General features: G+C 38.0%; 1 protein-coding gene across 7 annotated transcripts in view; it reads left to right on the forward strand.

Moving 5' to 3' along the window:
* FMN1 (formin 1) overlaps window positions 1-19,104 on the forward strand; it is a 420,196-nt gene that overhangs the window by 183,422 nt on the left and 217,670 nt on the right. For all 7 annotated transcript variants that reach the window (XM_072738177.1, XM_072738178.1, XM_072738176.1 and 4 more), the window contains one exon: window positions 5,403-5,464. In XM_072738177.1, the coding sequence (XP_072594278.1) occupies window positions 5,403-5,464 (62 nt within the window). The remainder of the gene's footprint in view (window positions 1-5,402; window positions 5,465-19,104) is intronic.

Consider the following 19,104-nt stretch of genomic DNA (forward strand, 5'->3'; position numbering starts at 1 on the left):
CCTCCCTATGTTAGCAAGATCACCTTCAATTCTGCTCTTGGTGAATTGGAAGATGCATACTCTCATGATATTCGGCAGAAAGCCTGTTTTGTTGTTGTGAGCTGATTGAAAAAAAAAAAAAGGAACTTTTGTGCTACAAAAGGGATCCATTCAAATTAGATTAAGTACTTGACTAGAAAGATTTTTTTTTTTTTTTTAATGGAGGTAAGTTCTTAAATATTTTCCCCCAAAATGTTGAATCCTGCCTGTCAGGATCCTTTTTCCTATTTCTGTCTTTTCATATAATATATTATTTTCATAAAAATATTCTTCAAGCTTCTTTCTTGTGGGCTGGGTTAATTGAATTTATTTGTTAATTTCCTTTGGGGCTAATGTAGCCTCAAAGTGGTCTGCCCTTCTCAAGCCCTGAAACTCAAAATCTTGATTTCTCTTTTTCATGTGGTAGTCCCAGAGCTACTGGAGACCAGGGTGAAATTCTCTTTTTAACAACAACAAAAAAAACATCCTTAGTCTTGAATTGAGATTTCTGCCTCACTACCCTCACGTCTGAGAAAGAAGGGCTCTACCTTTGCATCTGCAAATTTAGAAAATGTAGAGGAGGGGACTGCCACTAACTAGTCATGTTTGGAAACCACCAATCTTGCCTAGACTCATTATTCTGTAACTTTTATATTCTCTTGTAAATCCATGGCATGAGCATTCCTTCTCAGCAGTGGGGATGTGTTCTTTGCCACTTGTTACACTGGGAAATATTCAAAAATATTTGAAGAAGGGATGAATCATGATTTGCTGGGTGTTAGCTTTGCAATAATAGTCTCCATCAATCTCTAAATTAGTCATAACTATATCTGTCACACCCTTACAGGTACAATTTACACAAAATGAATAATTTCAAATATATTCTGTGTAATTTCTATTTAGAATGCATATGTTATTTCCAAGGAGCATCAGTTTTGTAAGAAGGTTGGCTTAACTACAATTTGCCAACTTTGTAAAGGCCTGGAATTGAGTTTTGATTATGCTTTTTTTCCTTACATTTTAATGTTAGGTATACATACAGAAAATGACATAAAACACATAGAGGTTAAAGAATAATTTTTCATTGACCCCCTCATGTGATGCCACCTTGCTCAATCATAACCCGACTCACTTTGTCTTTTCCTGGATCCCACCATTATCCTGACTTTTGTTACTATTATTTGCTTTCTTTTTATAGGTATTTTTTTCCATTGATGTGTAGCCAGGATGCAGATTGTTGGGTAGGGAGGTATGAGTAGCTTCAGCTTTATTAGAAAAATACCAAGCATTTTTCATAGTGATTGTACCAGTTTGTACTCTTGCCATGATTATGTGAGTATTTTGTCAGCCTTCCAGTATTCCTGATTACTAATGAGGATGAGTACCTTTGAATATATCTGTACTAGCATGTTGTCTTTTTAGGTGCCTGTTGGCATTTTTTCACCCATTTTTCATTTTTTGTAGTTTTGTAGGAAATAATGCACATGCGTGTGCACACACACACACACACACAATTTTTGATTATTTGTTTTAAGTGTATTTTCCCAATCTGTGGCCTTGTCTTTTCCCTCTATGGTATATTTTGGTGAAATGAAGTTCTTAATTTTAATGTAGTCAAATTTTCTTTCCTTTATATGTAATGCTTTTTGAATCTTAAGTTTTTTTGTGACCTGAAATTATAAAAATATTCTGTTGTATTGTCTTATTAAACATTTGTAGTTTGGTTTTTTACAGTTTAGGTTTTAATCATCTTAAAATTGGTTATTATCAGATATTAAGTTGGGATCCGATTTTTGTTCTTCCATAGGCATATCCACTTTTCCTAACCAATAATTATTAGAAAGAACATTCTTAGTGTAAACAAAGGTCTTCCATGATACTTCTGTCTTGTAAAGTGACCATGAATTCACCATGTCTTTCTGAGCCCTGTAGTCTGTTCTGTTATCGATGAGCCCTCTTTCAACACTGCTACTTTAATTATGTTGTGATAAAAATAATTCTTATCAGAGTGTAAGGCAAGTTGTCTTATTTTTGTATTTTCAAGAGTTTCTTGGCTCTTATTTTTTTTTTGCATATCTGTGCTTCGTTATATGTTTTAGAATGAACTCTTTATTCAAAAAAAAAAAAGAAACCGCAAACCCTTAGAAATGTTTAACAGCATTGCACTGAATCAGTAAATCAACTTGGGAAAATTAACAACTTTACAATATTGAGTCTTATTAAAAACATAGCTTGCTCACTCTCTGTGTCTTGGCAATATATTTAAATATGATGTTTTTGTTTTCTCATGAGGTCTTGCAAATTAATGAGGTTTTTCTAAGTACTTAGTGTTTTTAGAGGTACTGTGAATGTTAGGTTTTCCTTTTTTTTTTTTTTTTTTAAGATTTTATTCCTTCATAAGAGACACACAGAGAGAGGCAGAGACAAGGCAGAGGGAGAAGCAGGCTTCCTCCAGGGAGCCTGAGGCAGGACTCAATTCCAGGACCCCAGGATCATGACCTGAGCCAAAGGCAGATGCTCACCCACTAAGCCACCCAGGTGCCCCAGGTTTTCTGTGTGAAACTTGCTGGTATCAGGATTTTGTATACTTATATTTAGCAAATCTACTAAACTCATATATTAATTCTAACATGTTATCTGCAGGCAGTCTTTTGGATTTTTCTAAATATATGATCATAATAATAGCTTAATTTTTTCTTTTATTTTTTATATGTAAATGCATGTGTGTGTGTGTGTGTGTGTATGCACCCACGTTTTCTTTTTTCTTATCCTATTGCATCTGCTAGTATCTTAGGAAAATAATGAATAGAAATAGTAGTAACAGGTCTTGATGAGTTATGCTGAGTCTCCTAGAGAAAACATTTAAAAGTGAAATATTTGTTGATTTTTTAAAAATATTAATACACTATGGGGGCAGCCTGGGTGGCTCAGCGGTTTAGCACCGCCTTCAGCCCAGGGCGTGATCCTGGAGACTCAGGATCGAGTCCCACGTCAGACTCCATGCATGGAGCCTGCTTCTCCCTCTGCCTGTGTCTCTGCCTCTCTCTCTCTCTCTCTCTCTGTTTCTTATGAATAAATAAATAAAATCTCAAAAAAAAATTAACACATTATCGAATGAACTTTTTCTTTTTGATGCACAGTTTTATGAATTTTAACTCATGTGTGAATTCATGTAGCCAGCATGGTAATCAGGATTAAGAAAGGTTATTAAGAAAGGTTTCACCCCCAAAATTCCTTTGTGTGCCATTCCTTTTTAGTCAAATTCTAGCCCCCCTCCTTCCCACCTCTGCCCACTGATGCTCTGATCTGTTTTTATCCCTATAACTTTCTTTTCCAGAATGTCATATGAATGGACGTAAACAATACTTAGCCCTCTGAGACTTTTTCACTCTGCATAATGTCTTTGAGATTGATTTATGTTGATGTATGTATCAATAGTAATTCCTTAGTATTGCTGAGCAGTATTCCATTCTATAGATATACCACAATTTGTTTATACATTCACCCTTCAATTACGTGTATTTCCTAGCTCTGCAGTTTATCCATCTTTTTTGAATAAGAAAGCTGCTTAACTTCTTAATGCATTGATTTCTTCATCATTAATGGGGGTAATGTACCTACATCATAGGGTTATTGTAGGAGGAAAAATGAGTCAATATATATATGAAATACTTAGATAATGCCTGATACACATACAGTAAATGCTCAGTAAATATAATCTATTATCATTATCTCCAGTATTGTAAAGATTTTGTGGTAGAAAAACTTGACAAGTTCAAGAAAGTCAGAGTGCCTGGTCTGTAATGAACAAGGCAAAGACAGGGAGAGGTATGTGGGAGCCAGGTCATGAAGGACGCTATGTGCTGCAGTAAGGAGTTAGGATTTCACTCTAAGTGCATTGAAAAGCTGAGGATGAGACATAATCTGGTTCATGCCTTTACTAGATCATTCAGACTGCTGTGAGGAGAATGGGTTAAGGTGGTGGTAGTGAGAGTCAAAGCAGTTGACCTTTCTAGGATATTATAGAGGTCCAGGAGAAGACTGTGGTGGCTTAGACCATAGTGGTGATTGATGAGTATGGGGTTTGATTCAAGGTGTAGTTTGGATGTAAAATTCACAGAACTTGCTGACAGATTCACAGCTCAGTATGACACATTCCCTGTAAGAGCAGCAGTGTGACCATTTATAATAACAGCAACACTCCTGTCCTGTTATGGCTTTACCAATGATTTCCCTCATCCATTTTTGGTTTGATGCCTGAGTTTTCATGCCTGATTTCTGAAATCCACTTGAAGAAATAGTCTGTCCTTTTATATATTTTTTAAACAACATCTAACTACTTCTTTAGTACTCATACTCATAACCCCAAACACATTGTTAAGAAAACAACTTATCCTACAAAAATGTTTTTCCATAGCATTTTGCTTTGTGGTCCTCCAGTCTGTATAGTTCTGTGACCCCACATACTTAGTCCTCCTGCTGGAAATAAAGTTGTCCAAGCTGCTTCATGCTTAGCCAGCGGGCTGGTAGTTTTGGTTGTTGGCTGGAGTTCTTGTATACACTTGGAATTTTTTTGTTGGAATCAAGGTTATTAGACTCAGGCTAAAATTGGATCAAAATTTATTTTTGTCCTCCTTTTCAACTTCAAGGCACCCTAGATTATCTCGTCCAAATGACAAATGGTCTTGACTTTCTGAAGTGATCTAAAGATTAAAATCAGCCCTGGGTGCTTGCTTATTAGCCTTGCATTCAAATGGAGATTTTTTTTTTTTAAGCAGTTAAAAATAGAGTTCTCTGATCTTACATACAAAGTTTTGTTTCCTGTGTGTCTGCTTTTTAAAAAAAATTTTTTTTATTTATGTATTCATGAGACACAGAGAGGCAGAGGGAGAAGCAGGCTCCCCATGGGGAGCCCAATGCGGACCCCATCCCCTGACCAATGATCCCGCTCTGAGCCAAAGGCAGTCAACTGCTGAGCCACCCAGGCATCCCCCAAGGTGTGTCTGCTCTTAACTTGTCTGTATTCTCAGTGCCGCCTGAGCTTCCAGCTCCTCCTTAAAGACAAACACCTGACCCAGTCTTTATCTGGAACACTTATCATGGTGTTTTTTTTTTTTCTTTTTTAACCCTGTCCTATCTGCTTAACTTGGGGCCTCTCATAATTCAGAGTTTGCCAAATGGAAGGAAATTTCCCTTCTATCCTGAGCTACTTGTCCTATCTTGTCCCATTTTTCAACATCTCTTATCAGGTTAATGTCCAGCTGTGGCGTTTATTTACTTAGTTTACTTGTAGGAGGGACTCTGGCATCTTGGAGATTCTCACTTGCATTTTGTGCATAATTTTGTGTGCGTCTTTGTAATTGCCTTCTTTTGTGATCTTACAGAATACCAAGCTGCTATTTTACACTTGAAGAGGGAACACAAAGAAGAAATTGAAAACCTACAGGTATATCTCTTTGATTCTACTGAACCGGTTATATGAGACTGATGTTTCGTTTTCTCATGGGCCAAAGTAAATACTCCCCTTTTGTTGCCATATTTACCTAGACGGCATCTGCAGCTGGTACCTGCCAGTGGGCACTGCCTACATTTATCGTGGGAAGGGAAGACTTGAACTCCATTTTTAATGTAATTCAATTCCTATTTCTAAGAAATGCCACAAGTGCATTTGAGTGGGAAAGGGATATGCTTAGAGAAAATATTGGTTTTATTTGTAAAGCAGGAAACAAGATATTTAGACTTTTACTGTTTGTAGGAAGTCTTTAAAAATCTGTTTTTCCGAACTAGGGGTGGTGGAAGGGGAGGTGGGCGGGGGGTAGGGGTGACTGGGTGGCGGGTACTGAGGTGGGCACTTGACGGGATGAGCACTGGGTGTTATTCTGTATGTTGACAAATTGAACACCAATAAAAAAATAAATTTATTTAAAAAAATCTGTTTTCCCTATGTGCACTGTAAACTATTTTGTTTGGCTTATTCCCATTCATGTTTTTGTGTCCATCCATCTCAGGACATCCTTGCAATAGGATGTCATAGGAGCCAGAGTTGTGCTGAGCCATCCATTCTCTATCCCTAAGGGGTGCTTGGAGATTGCTGACTTGATCTCAGAAAGACTGAGGGATTATTTATTCCTTCCACTATCTAATTGTCATTCCCTTAATGTTTGGTCTTTGTTTGCAGTGCCTATAACAGGAAGTTGTAGGGTTTTAATTTCAAATAACTAAATATTGAATCAGGCACTGATTCTAGTTTACTGATGGTTGGATTGACCCATGCCTTAAGGGACAATAGCAAAATTTAAATAAAACTTGGTGTTTATTCAGTGCTAACTCATTACTTGCTAATTTAATGAATTTGTAGATCAAACATTCTTCTTTCCAATAAGTGGTAATGTGCTTTTTAAAATAACTGAGACACTGTATTGGATTATAGATAAAGCCATTGCAAATAGCAAAGAAAGGTTATTAAATAGGTCATATGGTGCATAAATTCAGCTTGTCTTAAGCAGTTTGGAGGGATGAATGAGTCCATTTCACAAAGAAACAAGAAAAAGAAGGGGGGGGTGAAGTACCTTTGTCTCCTGTGGGGGAAGAGAGGTGGTGGCTCTTAGCTCCTTTGTTACAAAATGCTCTACAGAGACCTCTCTTCTTTGTTTTGGTGTGAAAAGAGTCTCAGCTGTCTCAAAGGAAGTGAAATGGGGATCAATTTAAGAAACAGACTGCTAAAGAGGGTAGGCACAGAAGCGATTCTGTGAGCAGAAGTTTGTGAACAGCTAGGTCGTAAGTTAACACTGGCTTCCTGAGGTTTCAGACCAGCCTTATGAGGGCTTTGATAGCTAAATAATTTTCACAGTTATCAGCAGGCTCTTACTGTTTGAGTTCTTACTTTGTGCTGGGCATTGTTCTGTGTATACTACATATGTTATCTTGTGTCATTTCCACAAGAGTCCTATTATCTTACATCTCAAACTAAGGAAAGGTTGGACAAGGAAAAGAGAAAAGTAAATGGAAGGGGAGAGATTATATTGCGATCATGATCTCCAGTTCAAAATAAGAGTTAAATTGAGATATGATCGGCAATAAAAAAGGCTAAAAAATGTTCCTAATTTTACCTTAAGTTTTCTTTGCCTGGGAAAGAATGATCTGTTCCCTGGATGCTACTAGTAAACTTGTATTCTTTAGGTACCATATTTACGATTCATACAAAATTGCTGAAATCCTGCGGTCATGACACACTACAGCCATCAGGATGGGGGCAGGGTACCCAATCTCTTCACTTACCTGTAGTTTGGGACTATTCCAGCGATCATCGACTGACAACCTTCAATAGGAACCTGAGAACTCCTATCCCTGACCTGACCTGAAGAAGTGTTTTTGGGCCAGCACAGCATTTTAAAGGTTGAATTAGGAATACATATTTTAAAATATGGAGGAGTTTCTAGCTGCTTCTAAAAAAACATGAGAAAACCTAGCAACAGTGAGCTTATTTTTGTTTGACTTCAACCATCTGGGATTGAGGAAGCAGGTGTTTATTTCAACTGAGGTATATGTTCTCCAGTTTGCCACTGTCCCCACGCTGGGCCATTTCATCTACTTGGCCCCTTTCTGCTTTAATTAACCCCCATTCTCTGGCAGTTGAAAATAACTAGATGGGCAGCAACACCAACCAGTCAGAACAGAGGTAGTTTACAAAATAGACAGTGACCCAGCCTGACTGTGCTTGTGTGTGTGTTCATCCTCACTTGTTTTATTCCACCATCCTCACCATCCTCACTTGTTTTATTCCACAAAGAAACAACCACATCTGTTGTGACAGGACTAGTAGAACACAGTGAGTGACAGATCTGGTATCTCGATGTTCATTTCCTTATACGTGATTTCCGTCAGCAGCCCTTATTAGGTTTCCTTTCTCCACTTACAGGTCAAGAATGTCATATGTGCTTCAGGACTTCTTCAGCATACCTTTCTAGAATAAAAAGGATTTCATACTTAACATATACAGGAAAAGTGACTCATTCTGCCACTATATACGAGAATTGATATGTATCACTTTAGTTTTTTTAGTTTGTTTCTACAGACTTTAAATAAATGGCATGATTTAATAAACAGAGAACCTAAAATCAGCTATTTTTTAAAAGAATTTATTTGTGGGGGAGAGCAGGAGGGGCAGAGGAGAGGGAGAGAGTCTCCAGCAGACTACCTGCTGAGCACAGAGCCTGACATGGAATTCAGTCCTATAACACTGACATCAGGACTTGAGCCAAAATCAGGAGTTGGTTGCTCAACCAACTGCCCCAACCAGGCACTCCAGCTGTCTATTGTTTTTGAGTATAGATTTGTAGAGAAGTCACTTAATTATTCAGTTTCCCCCTTAGCAAAATGGAAACCTTACCACCTAACGTAATTTGATTGGAGGTTGACCTTTCTAATCCAGAGTCCCAAGGCTAGTAAGTGGGAGGTGTTTGGAATTTGTAATCTCATGCATGCTCTGCAGTTAAGATGTATGGAGCACTGTGCACTACTAAAGCACTTAGTCCTCAGGCTTTGTCCTAGAACTGGCTTTTCGAAATATATAGCAACTTACATGCATATTCTCCTTATATTCTACAGCAAAGATTTATTTATGCTTGGAATGAATTTACACATCATCTACATAAATTGAGAGCACTTGGCCGACTCAGATCTCCAGTAGGAGAGTGGTAGCAGATCAGACATTTTTTGACTTCACTACATTGTCATTTATGATGTAGCCACAGAAATCTTGCAATTTTGTTTCAAGTGTGCCCTTCATTTAGCAAACTCTACTTTGAAGGTTTATGATCCCTTTATGATACTCAGCATCATCTGGCTCATTTTTCATTTTTGGATAGTTCTGTATTGCAGACTTCATTTTTGAAAAGACAGTACCTTCCCTTTCCAGGTTCTCACTTATCTGGGAAGTGTTTGCCTGGAGTTACCATTGTACAAGTTCATGACTATTGGGTGGAAATGAAATGTATTTCAGACCCGCCCTTTTAAGGCACATGATAAAACTAATCTCCCATGCTACAAATAAAGAGTTACTTCTTTGAGATTCCTAGGATCAAAGTTTTTTTGAATACTGTTCTGTGTTTATTCATATAATGTTATCTCAATGTACAATCCACTCCTTAAGTTCAAGTTAAAGTCTTCATATGGTTTTGTTACATTTTTTTATACTGTCAAAGTCCTGTTTATTAATCTGCTGGTGGTAAGCATCTTGGAGAGAAAAATGATTTTTTTTCCTCTCTCTGAAAGTACCTAGCAAAGTGCTTGGCCACATAGATGGTACGTAAACATATCTAACAACCTATAACTGAAAAATAATAGTACCTAAATTTAATCTTATCCCTACTTTGTGCCAACCTTTGTTCTAGGTACTTAACATTATTATTATAAAGCATAAATGTAGAAATATAAGCTAAATAATAGATTCGTCACCATTTTACAGTTGATAAAACACGAGGCTCCCAGACTAGTCAGTGGAGGAACCTGAATTTGAATTTACCTAGACCTGTCTGACTCTGAAACTGATACCCTTTACATTAATCAGTGAAGCATTACTGGAAAGGACATTAGATCCAGAATCAGAAGGTCTGGATTGTGGTCTTAAGTTTGGGATGATGAATAATGTGAACTTTGGCAGGGCTTTCAGCTCAGTTTCCTAATATCTAAAACGAGGGACCAGGCCATATAATCTCTAATAGTGCCTTTGAATTTTATTTATTTATAAAATTTTATTTATTTACTTTATTTACTTATTTTTTAAGACTTTTAATATTCATGAGAGACACAGAGAGAGAGGCAGAGACATAGGCAGAGGGAGAAGCAGGCTCCCTGCAGGGAGCCTGAGGCAGGACTTGATCCCAGGACCCCGGGATCATGCCATGAGCCAAAGGCAGATGCTCAACCACTGAGCCACCCAGGCGCCCCCAGTGCCTTTGAATTTTATTATTTGTCCCACCATACTTGGAAAAAAAAATTCAGTTTATCCATAACATTGCCCTTTCAGACTTGGGGTTATCTAACTCAGAATCTGTAAATCCCCGCTATTTACACACATGCCCTTTTTTATCTTTTACCCTCTTTTGGAGGTTCCCCTCTCTAACATGGGCTTTCTTCTCAGTTCTGCTCATCTCTTTGGGGGCAGTGTGTTCATGTTTCAGTAATGCTCTGCATGCTCGCTTCCTAGTGCTTTCTTAGATGCCTGACTCAGTGAAGGATGCAGCTCTTAAAATGATAAATGAAACTTTTACAAGCGGGCCAGTTCTTTATGACAGGAGGGAAGCACGAGCATGAAATGGCCCCGGCTTCTTTGGCTCTCTGCTTCTTCATTTTTGAAAGTTGGAGTGTGTGAATGTGTTGGGAGCGGGATGCATGCCCTCCGCCTGGCTTTTGAGGAGCTCTGGATAATTTAAGAATGTTGTTTTTGATCAGCACTTTGAGCAACTTGGAAGTAGGTGCCATGGAAATAACGCCGTTTTATCTCTTTTTAAGTAATGTTCTTTGCATTGTAGGACAGAAGAAAGAACTAGCCAGCAGTGACATTTCCCTCACGGGAACCTTTCTCATTTCCCCCATTCATCACGTGGATAGTCCATAAGTGAGGGGAAACTTGACTGACTGATGGCCTCTGGCAGGCACCTGCTTATTGTGCAATGCAGCCACATTGCTAATATGGTAACTCCCACTGTGAAATGATCCAGGGACAGATGCCAAACTAGAAATTAACTTACGTTGTACCTTGTTGTCCCCAAAAGAACCAAATGGTATGTTGGCCTCCATTAAACAAAACTTGTAGACTTCCTTTTCTCTCTTCAATCCACCCCACAGATCCCTTTCTCATTTTACACATGCTGTTGACACAAAATTGATTATAAGCTACATATGAGCTGATACAGCTAAATTTATAAACATAAATCCTGAGCCCTTTCCATTTGTTACGTTCTTGGTTATCAACACAATACATTTAAATCTGTTAGTTCCTGGAGAATACTGTGAGGAAGAGGGAGTCATTTGTAGAGGGATAAACAAAACCTTCACAATTATGAAAAATGATGATTTCATTAAACCCTTGTAGTATTCCCCTAAGTGTTGCTGTTAGTATAATTAATTACCAAGATGTCTAAAGAGAAGACAAAATTTTAAATGTTGAAAGATATTTTAGTTCATGGTTTCAATGTGGGTATAGAATACAATGTTATGCATTCAGTGGATTTGTTGGTTTACTGGGGTTGAGATGCTTCTTAGGCTGTTGGCTCCCTGGAAGACCCAGATATCATATCTGTGTTCATCAGGTATATTGGCCGGTGGTTCTCTTTTTTAGTGGTGTCTTTATCTGGTTTTGGTTTCAAGGTAATGCTGGCCTCGTAAGATGAATTTGGAAGGTTTCTTTCCTTTTCTATTTTTTGGAATGGTTTGGGAAGAATAGGTATTAACTCTTTAAATGTTTGGTTGATTTCCCCTGCAAAGCTACATCTGGTCCTGGAGTTTTGTTTGTTCGGAGTTTTTTTGATTACTGATTCAATTCTTTTGCTAGTTATTGGTCTGTTCGACTTTTCTGTTTCTTCAGGTTCCAGTTTTGGGAGGTTATATGTTTCCAGGAATTTATCTGTTTCTTCTAGGTTGTCCCAATTTGTTGGGGTATAGTTTTTCATAATATTCTCTTATACTTGTTTGTATTTCTGTGGTGTTGTTATTTCTCTTCTCTCATTTGTGATTTTATTTCTCTTTCTCTCATTTGTGATTTTCCTTGATAAGTCTGGCTAGAGGTTTATCAATTTTATTGATTTTTATTATTTTAAGAACCAACTCCTGTTTTCGTTGATCTGTTACATTGTTTTTTCAGTTTCTATGTCATTTATTTCTGTGCTAACCTTTATTATTTCCTTCCTTCTGCTGCCTTTAGCTTTTGTTTGTTGTTCTTTTGCAGATCCTTTAGGTATAAGGTTAGATTGTTTGAGATTTTTCTTGCTTCTTAAGGTGGGCTTGTGTTGCTATAAACTTCCTGTGAACCACTTTTTGCTACATCACAGAGGTTTTAGACCATTGTGTTTTCATTTGTTTCCATGTACTTTTTGATTTCTTTCATTTCCTGCTTGACCCATTCATCGGTTAGTGGGGTGTTATTTAACCTCCATAATCCTCTTTGCAGATTTTTTCTTGTGGTCGACTTCTAGTTTCACAGCATTGTGGTCAGAAAAGAAGCATGATATGACTTTGATCTTATTAAATTTGTGGGGGCTTGTTTGTGGCCTAATATGTGACCTATTCTAGAGAATGTTCCACGTACAATTGAAAAAGAGTATGTATTCTGATGTTTTAGAATGCAATGTTTTGAATGTATCTGTTAAACCCATCTAGTCCAGTGTGTCAATTGAAGCTGTTGTTTTCTTGTTGATTTTCTGTTTAGATGATCTGTCCATTGATGTGAGGTATTAAAGTCTCTATTATTGTATTATTATCAATTATTTTCTTTATGTTTGTTATTAACTGTTTTATATATTTGAGTGTTCCTATGTTGGGTGCATAAATATTAACAATCATTAGATCTTCCTATTGGATTGTCCCTTGTATGATTACATAGTGCCCTTCTTCGTCTCTTATTACAGTCTTTATTTTAAAGTCTATTTCGTCCAATAATAAGTATTGCTAATCTGGCTTTTTTTTTGACATCCACTTGCATGATAGATGTTTCTTCATCCCCTCACTTTTAGTCTACAGGTGTCTTAAGTCTAAAATGAGACTCATGTAGGCAGTATTATAGATGGGTCTTGGTTTGTTTGTTTTTTAATCTGTTCTGTCACCCTATATCTTTTTATTGGAGCATTTAGTCCATTTACATTCAAAGTAATAATTGTTATGTACTTATTGTGATATTATTATTTGTTTTGTGGTTGTTTCTGAAGATTTTTCTCTGAGCCTTTCTTGTCTTTATTTCATGGTTCAACTGATTTGCTTAGTGACATATTTGGATTTCTTTCTCTTTATCCTTTGCCTACTTATTAGTGGCTTTGGATATACGGTTACCTTTGGATTTGTGTATAACCACTTTCGCATAAAGCAGTCTATATTAAGTTGATTGTTCTTTAAATTTGAACCCATTCTTTAGTCCTCTCCTCCTCACGTTTTAGGTATATGTTGTCATGTTTTACATCATTTTATTTTGTGAGTTCTTGACTGATATCTTACACATTCATTGTTAAGTGCTTTTGTGTTTCCTACCTCCATACTGTCATTTTTGGTCTCTCCTTTCTACAAAGAATCCCCTTTGATATCTCTCACAGTGGTGGTTTAGTGGTCATGAACTCTGTTAGTGCTTGTTTGTCGAGGAAACTCTTTATCTCTCCTATTCTGAATGTTAGAGTATTCCTGGCTACAGATTTTTCCCAGTTAGCACTTTGAATAGATCATGCCACTCTCTTCTGGCTTGTAAAGTTTCTGCTGAAAAATCTCCTACTTGCCTTGTGGGGTTTCCCTTGCATGCTACTGTCTTCTTTTGTCTTGCTGCTTTTTAGTTTAGTTTTTTTTTTTTTTTTTTTTTTTTTTTATCACTATACTTTGCCAATTTAATTACAATAGGTCTTGGTCTGGATCTGCTTTTGTTGATTTTGCTGGGGGTTTTCTGTGACTTCTGGATCTGGATATTTGTTTCTTTCCCCAGAATAGGGAAGTTTTCAGCTAATATGTCTTCAAATAAGTTTCTTCTCCCCTTTCTCTCTCTTCTTTTCCTGGGACTCCTGAAATTCGAATGTTATTACATTTGATGGAGCTACTGAGTTCCCTAAGTCTATTCCCATTATGCATAATTCTTTTTCTTTCTTTCATTCAGCTTAATTACTTTCTATCACTCTTTCTTCTGGGTCATTAATTTGTTCCTCTGCTTCTTCCAGCCGGCTATTCATTCCATTATGTTTCTCATTTAGTTTATTAAGCCCTTTATCTATGCTATGTTATTCCTTATCTCTGTGTTAAGGATCTCATGCATGTCTTCCACTCTTTTCTCAAGTCCAGTGAGTATCCTTAGGATCACTACTTTAAATACTCCATTGGGCAGGGCATGTTACTTGTACCTATTTTGCTTAGATCTCTGCCCCTGGACTTGTCCTGTTCTTTCATTTGGGATACATTTCTCTGTCTTCTCATTTTATCTAAGTCTCTATGCCTGTTTCTCTGTGTTAGAAAAGTTAGCTTTGTCTCCTGCTCTTGAGGACAATGGCCCTAAGAAGAAGAGGTCCTGTGGTGCCCTGCTGTGAACAGTCCCCTGTTCCCCAGGCACTTCCATTGCCAGTATCTCCAATGTGTCCTCTGCTATTTTTGTCCTGGCCACTTTATCCTTCAGGCCAGTCATCTGCAGAGGCTCTCTTTGCCTGCTGTGGGCACTGTTTGATCCCTGGCCTACATGTGCTTGAGTCTGTTTGTGAAATGAGACATGTTGCCACTGCTTCCAGAACTGAGGATCTGCAAAACTCCCACATCGGGAGACACTGTAAAAGCAGGGATTGGGCCTGTCTTCTGGGGGAGGGGACCCCCTCCTGCTGGGACTGAAGCAATCATGTCTGGAAGGAGCAGTTTCACTAGAGTGTGGGGGGTGAGGCTTGGTGTAAACAAGTTGGGTAGCAAGTGTTGGGTCTGCACTGGTTCCCACAGGTGGCCCTGTGCTTATGCTAAGGGATGGGGAAGAGAAATGACACCTCCAGTTCATTTGTTCCTGGAAGAGATTCTCTGTGAAGGCAGCCAATCTGGCACACACTCCAAGATGAGCAACTAACCTCCCTACTTGTGCCCAGGCACTGTTCAGATGACTCTTTCCATGCTGTATGTCTGAGAGTTGTTTGCCTACCTTTTCTCCAAGGGCAGCCTCAGTGCTTCTGTGCTCTCCTCAAGTCAAACATGCTGACCTTTAAAATTCCAGTCTTCAAGTCCCTCTGTTTGCAAGAACTCAGGAAATTTGGGCCCTTTCCCTTTCCAAGCCAGTTGTATGGGGAATCATCTTCTCCATGTGCTCCCCTGTGTGCTGGTCTATCTCTTACCTTTCTCCATGACTGCGACTCCCTCCCCACTGCAACGGCCAAGATCCATTTCTCTCTCAAGCCCCATCTCTGTACCCCATATTTTCTTTAATGTGGCCTTCTCTGTACCTTTAGTTGAAAAGTTTGTTCTGCTAGTCTTCAGGTTGATTTCTCAGGTACTTGGGATGATTTGATAGTTATCTAGTTGTATTTCTGGGAGAAGGGGAAGCCAAGGGTCTTCCTGCCTTTTTTTTTTTTTTTTTTGGGGGGGGGTCTTCCTGCTTTACTGCCATTTTCCCATCATCGGAAATCTGGACTCCTTTATTTGTTTATGTTGGTTGCCTGGCTCTGCAGACATCAGAGTTGATGACCCCGGGCTGAGGTGTAAAAAGGCTGAATTAGGATGTCCTCATCCTCTTTCTCTCCATGGTCTCTTGAATACCAAGCAAAAGTCCCTTGAGCTCTTAGATCTTTGTGGACTTTTATATTTCTTTTTCTTTCCTTTTTCCTTCTTTCCTCATCCCATTTCTTCCTGCCTCCTGTGTTTTCCTGAAAGGGCTGTTGATGGAATAGAAAGGACAGCAGTATCAGAAGGGGAAGTGAAAAATAAGCTCTTGGTACAAAATACTGGGTATGTTCTAGGACATTTAGGGAAGGAATGGGAAGAAATTTTGTTTGATTTTAGAATTTAAATGCTGACTACCCTTTGCTTTCTAACTTTATTGGAGATGGTTATAATCCGTTGCCGAATATGAGGTACTAACTCATATTCGCACTGTACTCAGTGTGTCATATATAATTTCTAATCAATTGAGACTCAGAGAAGTAAGGTCCTGTCCTGAGGTTTCATAGCTGGTTACTATGATGGCAAGATTTACTAACTAGATGTAACTTATTTCCAAATCTGTTCCTAGCCACTGTAAACTTAGTAACTGATTTTATATACTTTCTCTTAGTATAGTGGTTTTCTGAATTTTCGTTTTCCTTCTTCCCCTAATCCTGTGGCAAAGACTTCTGCAGATCACCCTTTTTTCTTATCCTATACAAGCTCTTCATATGAAATTAAAAAAAAAACACAATGGTGACATTGTTGTGGTGTTGGGAAAGAGATATGGGATGAGTCCTCTTATTTCACTGGTTTCAGAAGTCACAAGCTGTTCTGGTATTCTTCTCACCAAAGTACAGAAGGAAGCAGCAGGTAGAAGTTTCCCTCTCCAGCTTCATTGCTTACAGTTGGTTCTGAGCCCAGTTTGAAGAGAGACTCTAATACTTCTCACCATACTCTAGATAGTTGTCTATATTTATCATAGGGATTTGAAACATGGGTCTCAAATCAATTTGTCAAGACCACAAAGTAGGTCAGAAGATACTGGGGCAAAACTTTCCGGCATCCTGCCAGCTAGTTTCTTCATTGATTTCTGCATCAGGATTTCCTTAGCTATTCCCAAACCTTATTTTCTCTAATACAGCTTCTAAAACCCAGTATTACTGATCCCTTCAAACATGGAATGATGTGGCTATTCCCCTATGCTGTCACCTATTTGTTGCATGTGCCCATGTGTGATACATGGCACCTGTAGCCTCTTCTGAGTCCAGCCTCCTGTGGGCTTTGCAATGCATATTGTGTATTTGTGTATTTGTTGCATGTTTATGTGTGTGCATGTGCATATATGCTTGTGTATATTCTGAGCATTTCATTCCAAGTTATTCTAACTTGCTCTGTGTCCCAGTAGAGGAATAACAACAATAATAATAGCTGGTGTTTACTGAGCATTTACTATGTGCCAGTCTTTATATATGAGGATTAGATGGGTTAGTACACCAATTCTATGAGGTGGCACTCCTAACCTCTACCTGAACTACCTCTGAAAATTCTTACATCTTGAAAGTCCTTGCCAGAGAGTATTCATGACATGACCCTTGTTTCTGGTCTGACCCTTGCTTTTGATCTATCGTTGAGTAGAATATCAGTCCTTAAGAGTGGTGGGCCTTAGAAACAGAACCTGCTGAAGAATGAATCTGTATAGTGAAGTCAACTAACCATTTGTTGGATGAAATTCAACTTAATTCCAGGCAATACAGCTGTATAAAAACCCAGATGTGGATTCTTCCTTGAGTTTGAATCCTAGCATTACCATATACTGTATGTGTTGTCTTGAACAAATTACTTAAGCCTTTATGAGCTTCATTTTATCATTAGAAAGAGGTGATGATGCTATTATAACTTGGTTGATGTGTGTGCTGAGGGTAAGTACTGTGGTAGTCACGTATGGGATTGGAGGTACAATGGCATGTAGTAGTAGGTAGTAGGTAGCCCTACTAAATTATAACTATTGTAATTTTTCTGATGACCAGCATGTTTAGTTTAAGTCAGTGGCTTGTTGAAGTTTATTTTTTGGTGGTAAAGTTCTTTCATTATAAACTCTGTACCTATATAAAATAAAAAACATTCTGTAATTAGTGTTATATCTAATGGTCCAAAGAGCATTGCTTTTCATATTTTTGTCATAGAAGTGTGATGCTCTCATTTCCATTACCTCCTATTAGTGGAACTATTGTTGCTGCTGTGATTTTGTCAAATAAACCTCTAAGTATGTAAAATCATCCCAACAGTTACAACATAGATTTGGGGGGTACCTAGGCAAGATGTCACATTTCAACTTGTTTTTGCTATAAAGATAAGCACTTCCTAAAATATAATTTCATATATGTAATTCTGCTTTTTATGATCAAATACCAATTGAGTACCTCTCAAACCTAAGAGGTGTGCTAGACATAAAACATCATTCAATAATGATAACAATAGCAGCTAACATTTACTATATTACTGGATTAGTATATGCCAGACACTCTACTTAGCACATCTTTTGGATTATTTTATTTAATCCTCACATAAATTCTTTACTCAGAGGATTTACTATCTAGTTAGAAAAATAGAATTTATGCCATAAAAGTCAAATAGCAACAGAGAGCCTAAAATAAGTACCTAGTATTACCTAGAGACTAATGAAAGACTATATGGGTGTTAACATCTACTTTTAAAAATATTATCTACTTTTAGCATAATTTGAGAATTTCAGATCCTAGATCTCAACTAAGAGAATTATCAAGTCTCCGATTTTCTGATTACCATAAATAAGTGGCAGTCGTTTTTTCTGTTTCTGGAAGCTACTGTGTCTCTGTAATACACTTATCTGTATTTCATTCTGGTATTTTGTATGGTATGACTCCTATCTGTTGCAAATACATATAATTTGCATAATTTAAAGAAGGGTATATAGCATAGATATATGGGTTTGTGTGACAGATAATCTGGGTATTTTACAATTATTTTAGAAGCCATTCCCCATTCTTACCACCGGAGGTCAGCTTGACCCTTTTTCTCTTAATAAAGCTCCAAGTAGATTTTCTTTGTATTGAAGCAGCTTTCGGGACCCCTGGGTGGCGCAGCGGTTTGGCGCCTGCCTTCGGCCCAGGGCGCGATCCTGGAGACCCGGGATCGAATCCCATGTCGGGCTCCCGGTGCATGGAGCCTGCTTCTCCCTCTGCCTATGTCTCTGCTTCTCTCTCTCTCTCTCTCTCTCTCTCTCTGTGTGTGTGTGTGTGTGTGTGAGTGTGTGACTATCATTAAAAAAAAAAAAAATGTTTGAAGCAGCTTTCCAGTTCAGAACTTTGCTTTAAACACATGAAGAATAAAACTGCTCTTAATTTCATTCTCAGAACAATATGCACAGATATGTACATATAGGTCTATACTCATAGGCATAAGGCTCAACTAGGCATAAGGCTCAACGTAGTTAAGAAGCAGTATGTGATGTGTTGATGACCATACATGTGTATGCACATTCTATATGACAAAAGAAAAAGAGACACCAGAAAACAGTGCCTTATGAAAGTGATCATCTATGTTTCATCAAGTGGAATCATTAGGAGAGAATTAGAATTCTATCATTCACTAGATATTAAGTGCCTACTGGATGTCAGGTGCTGTGCTAGATGCTGGAAGAAGGAACAGAATAGACATGGTTCCTGCCCTCTGGGAGCTTGTAGTCCAGTCAAA

This window comes from Vulpes vulpes, chromosome 15 (genome assembly GCF_048418805.1).
Source record: "Vulpes vulpes isolate BD-2025 chromosome 15, VulVul3, whole genome shotgun sequence".
In the NCBI taxonomy this organism is placed as follows: domain Eukaryota; kingdom Metazoa; phylum Chordata; class Mammalia; order Carnivora; family Canidae; genus Vulpes; species Vulpes vulpes.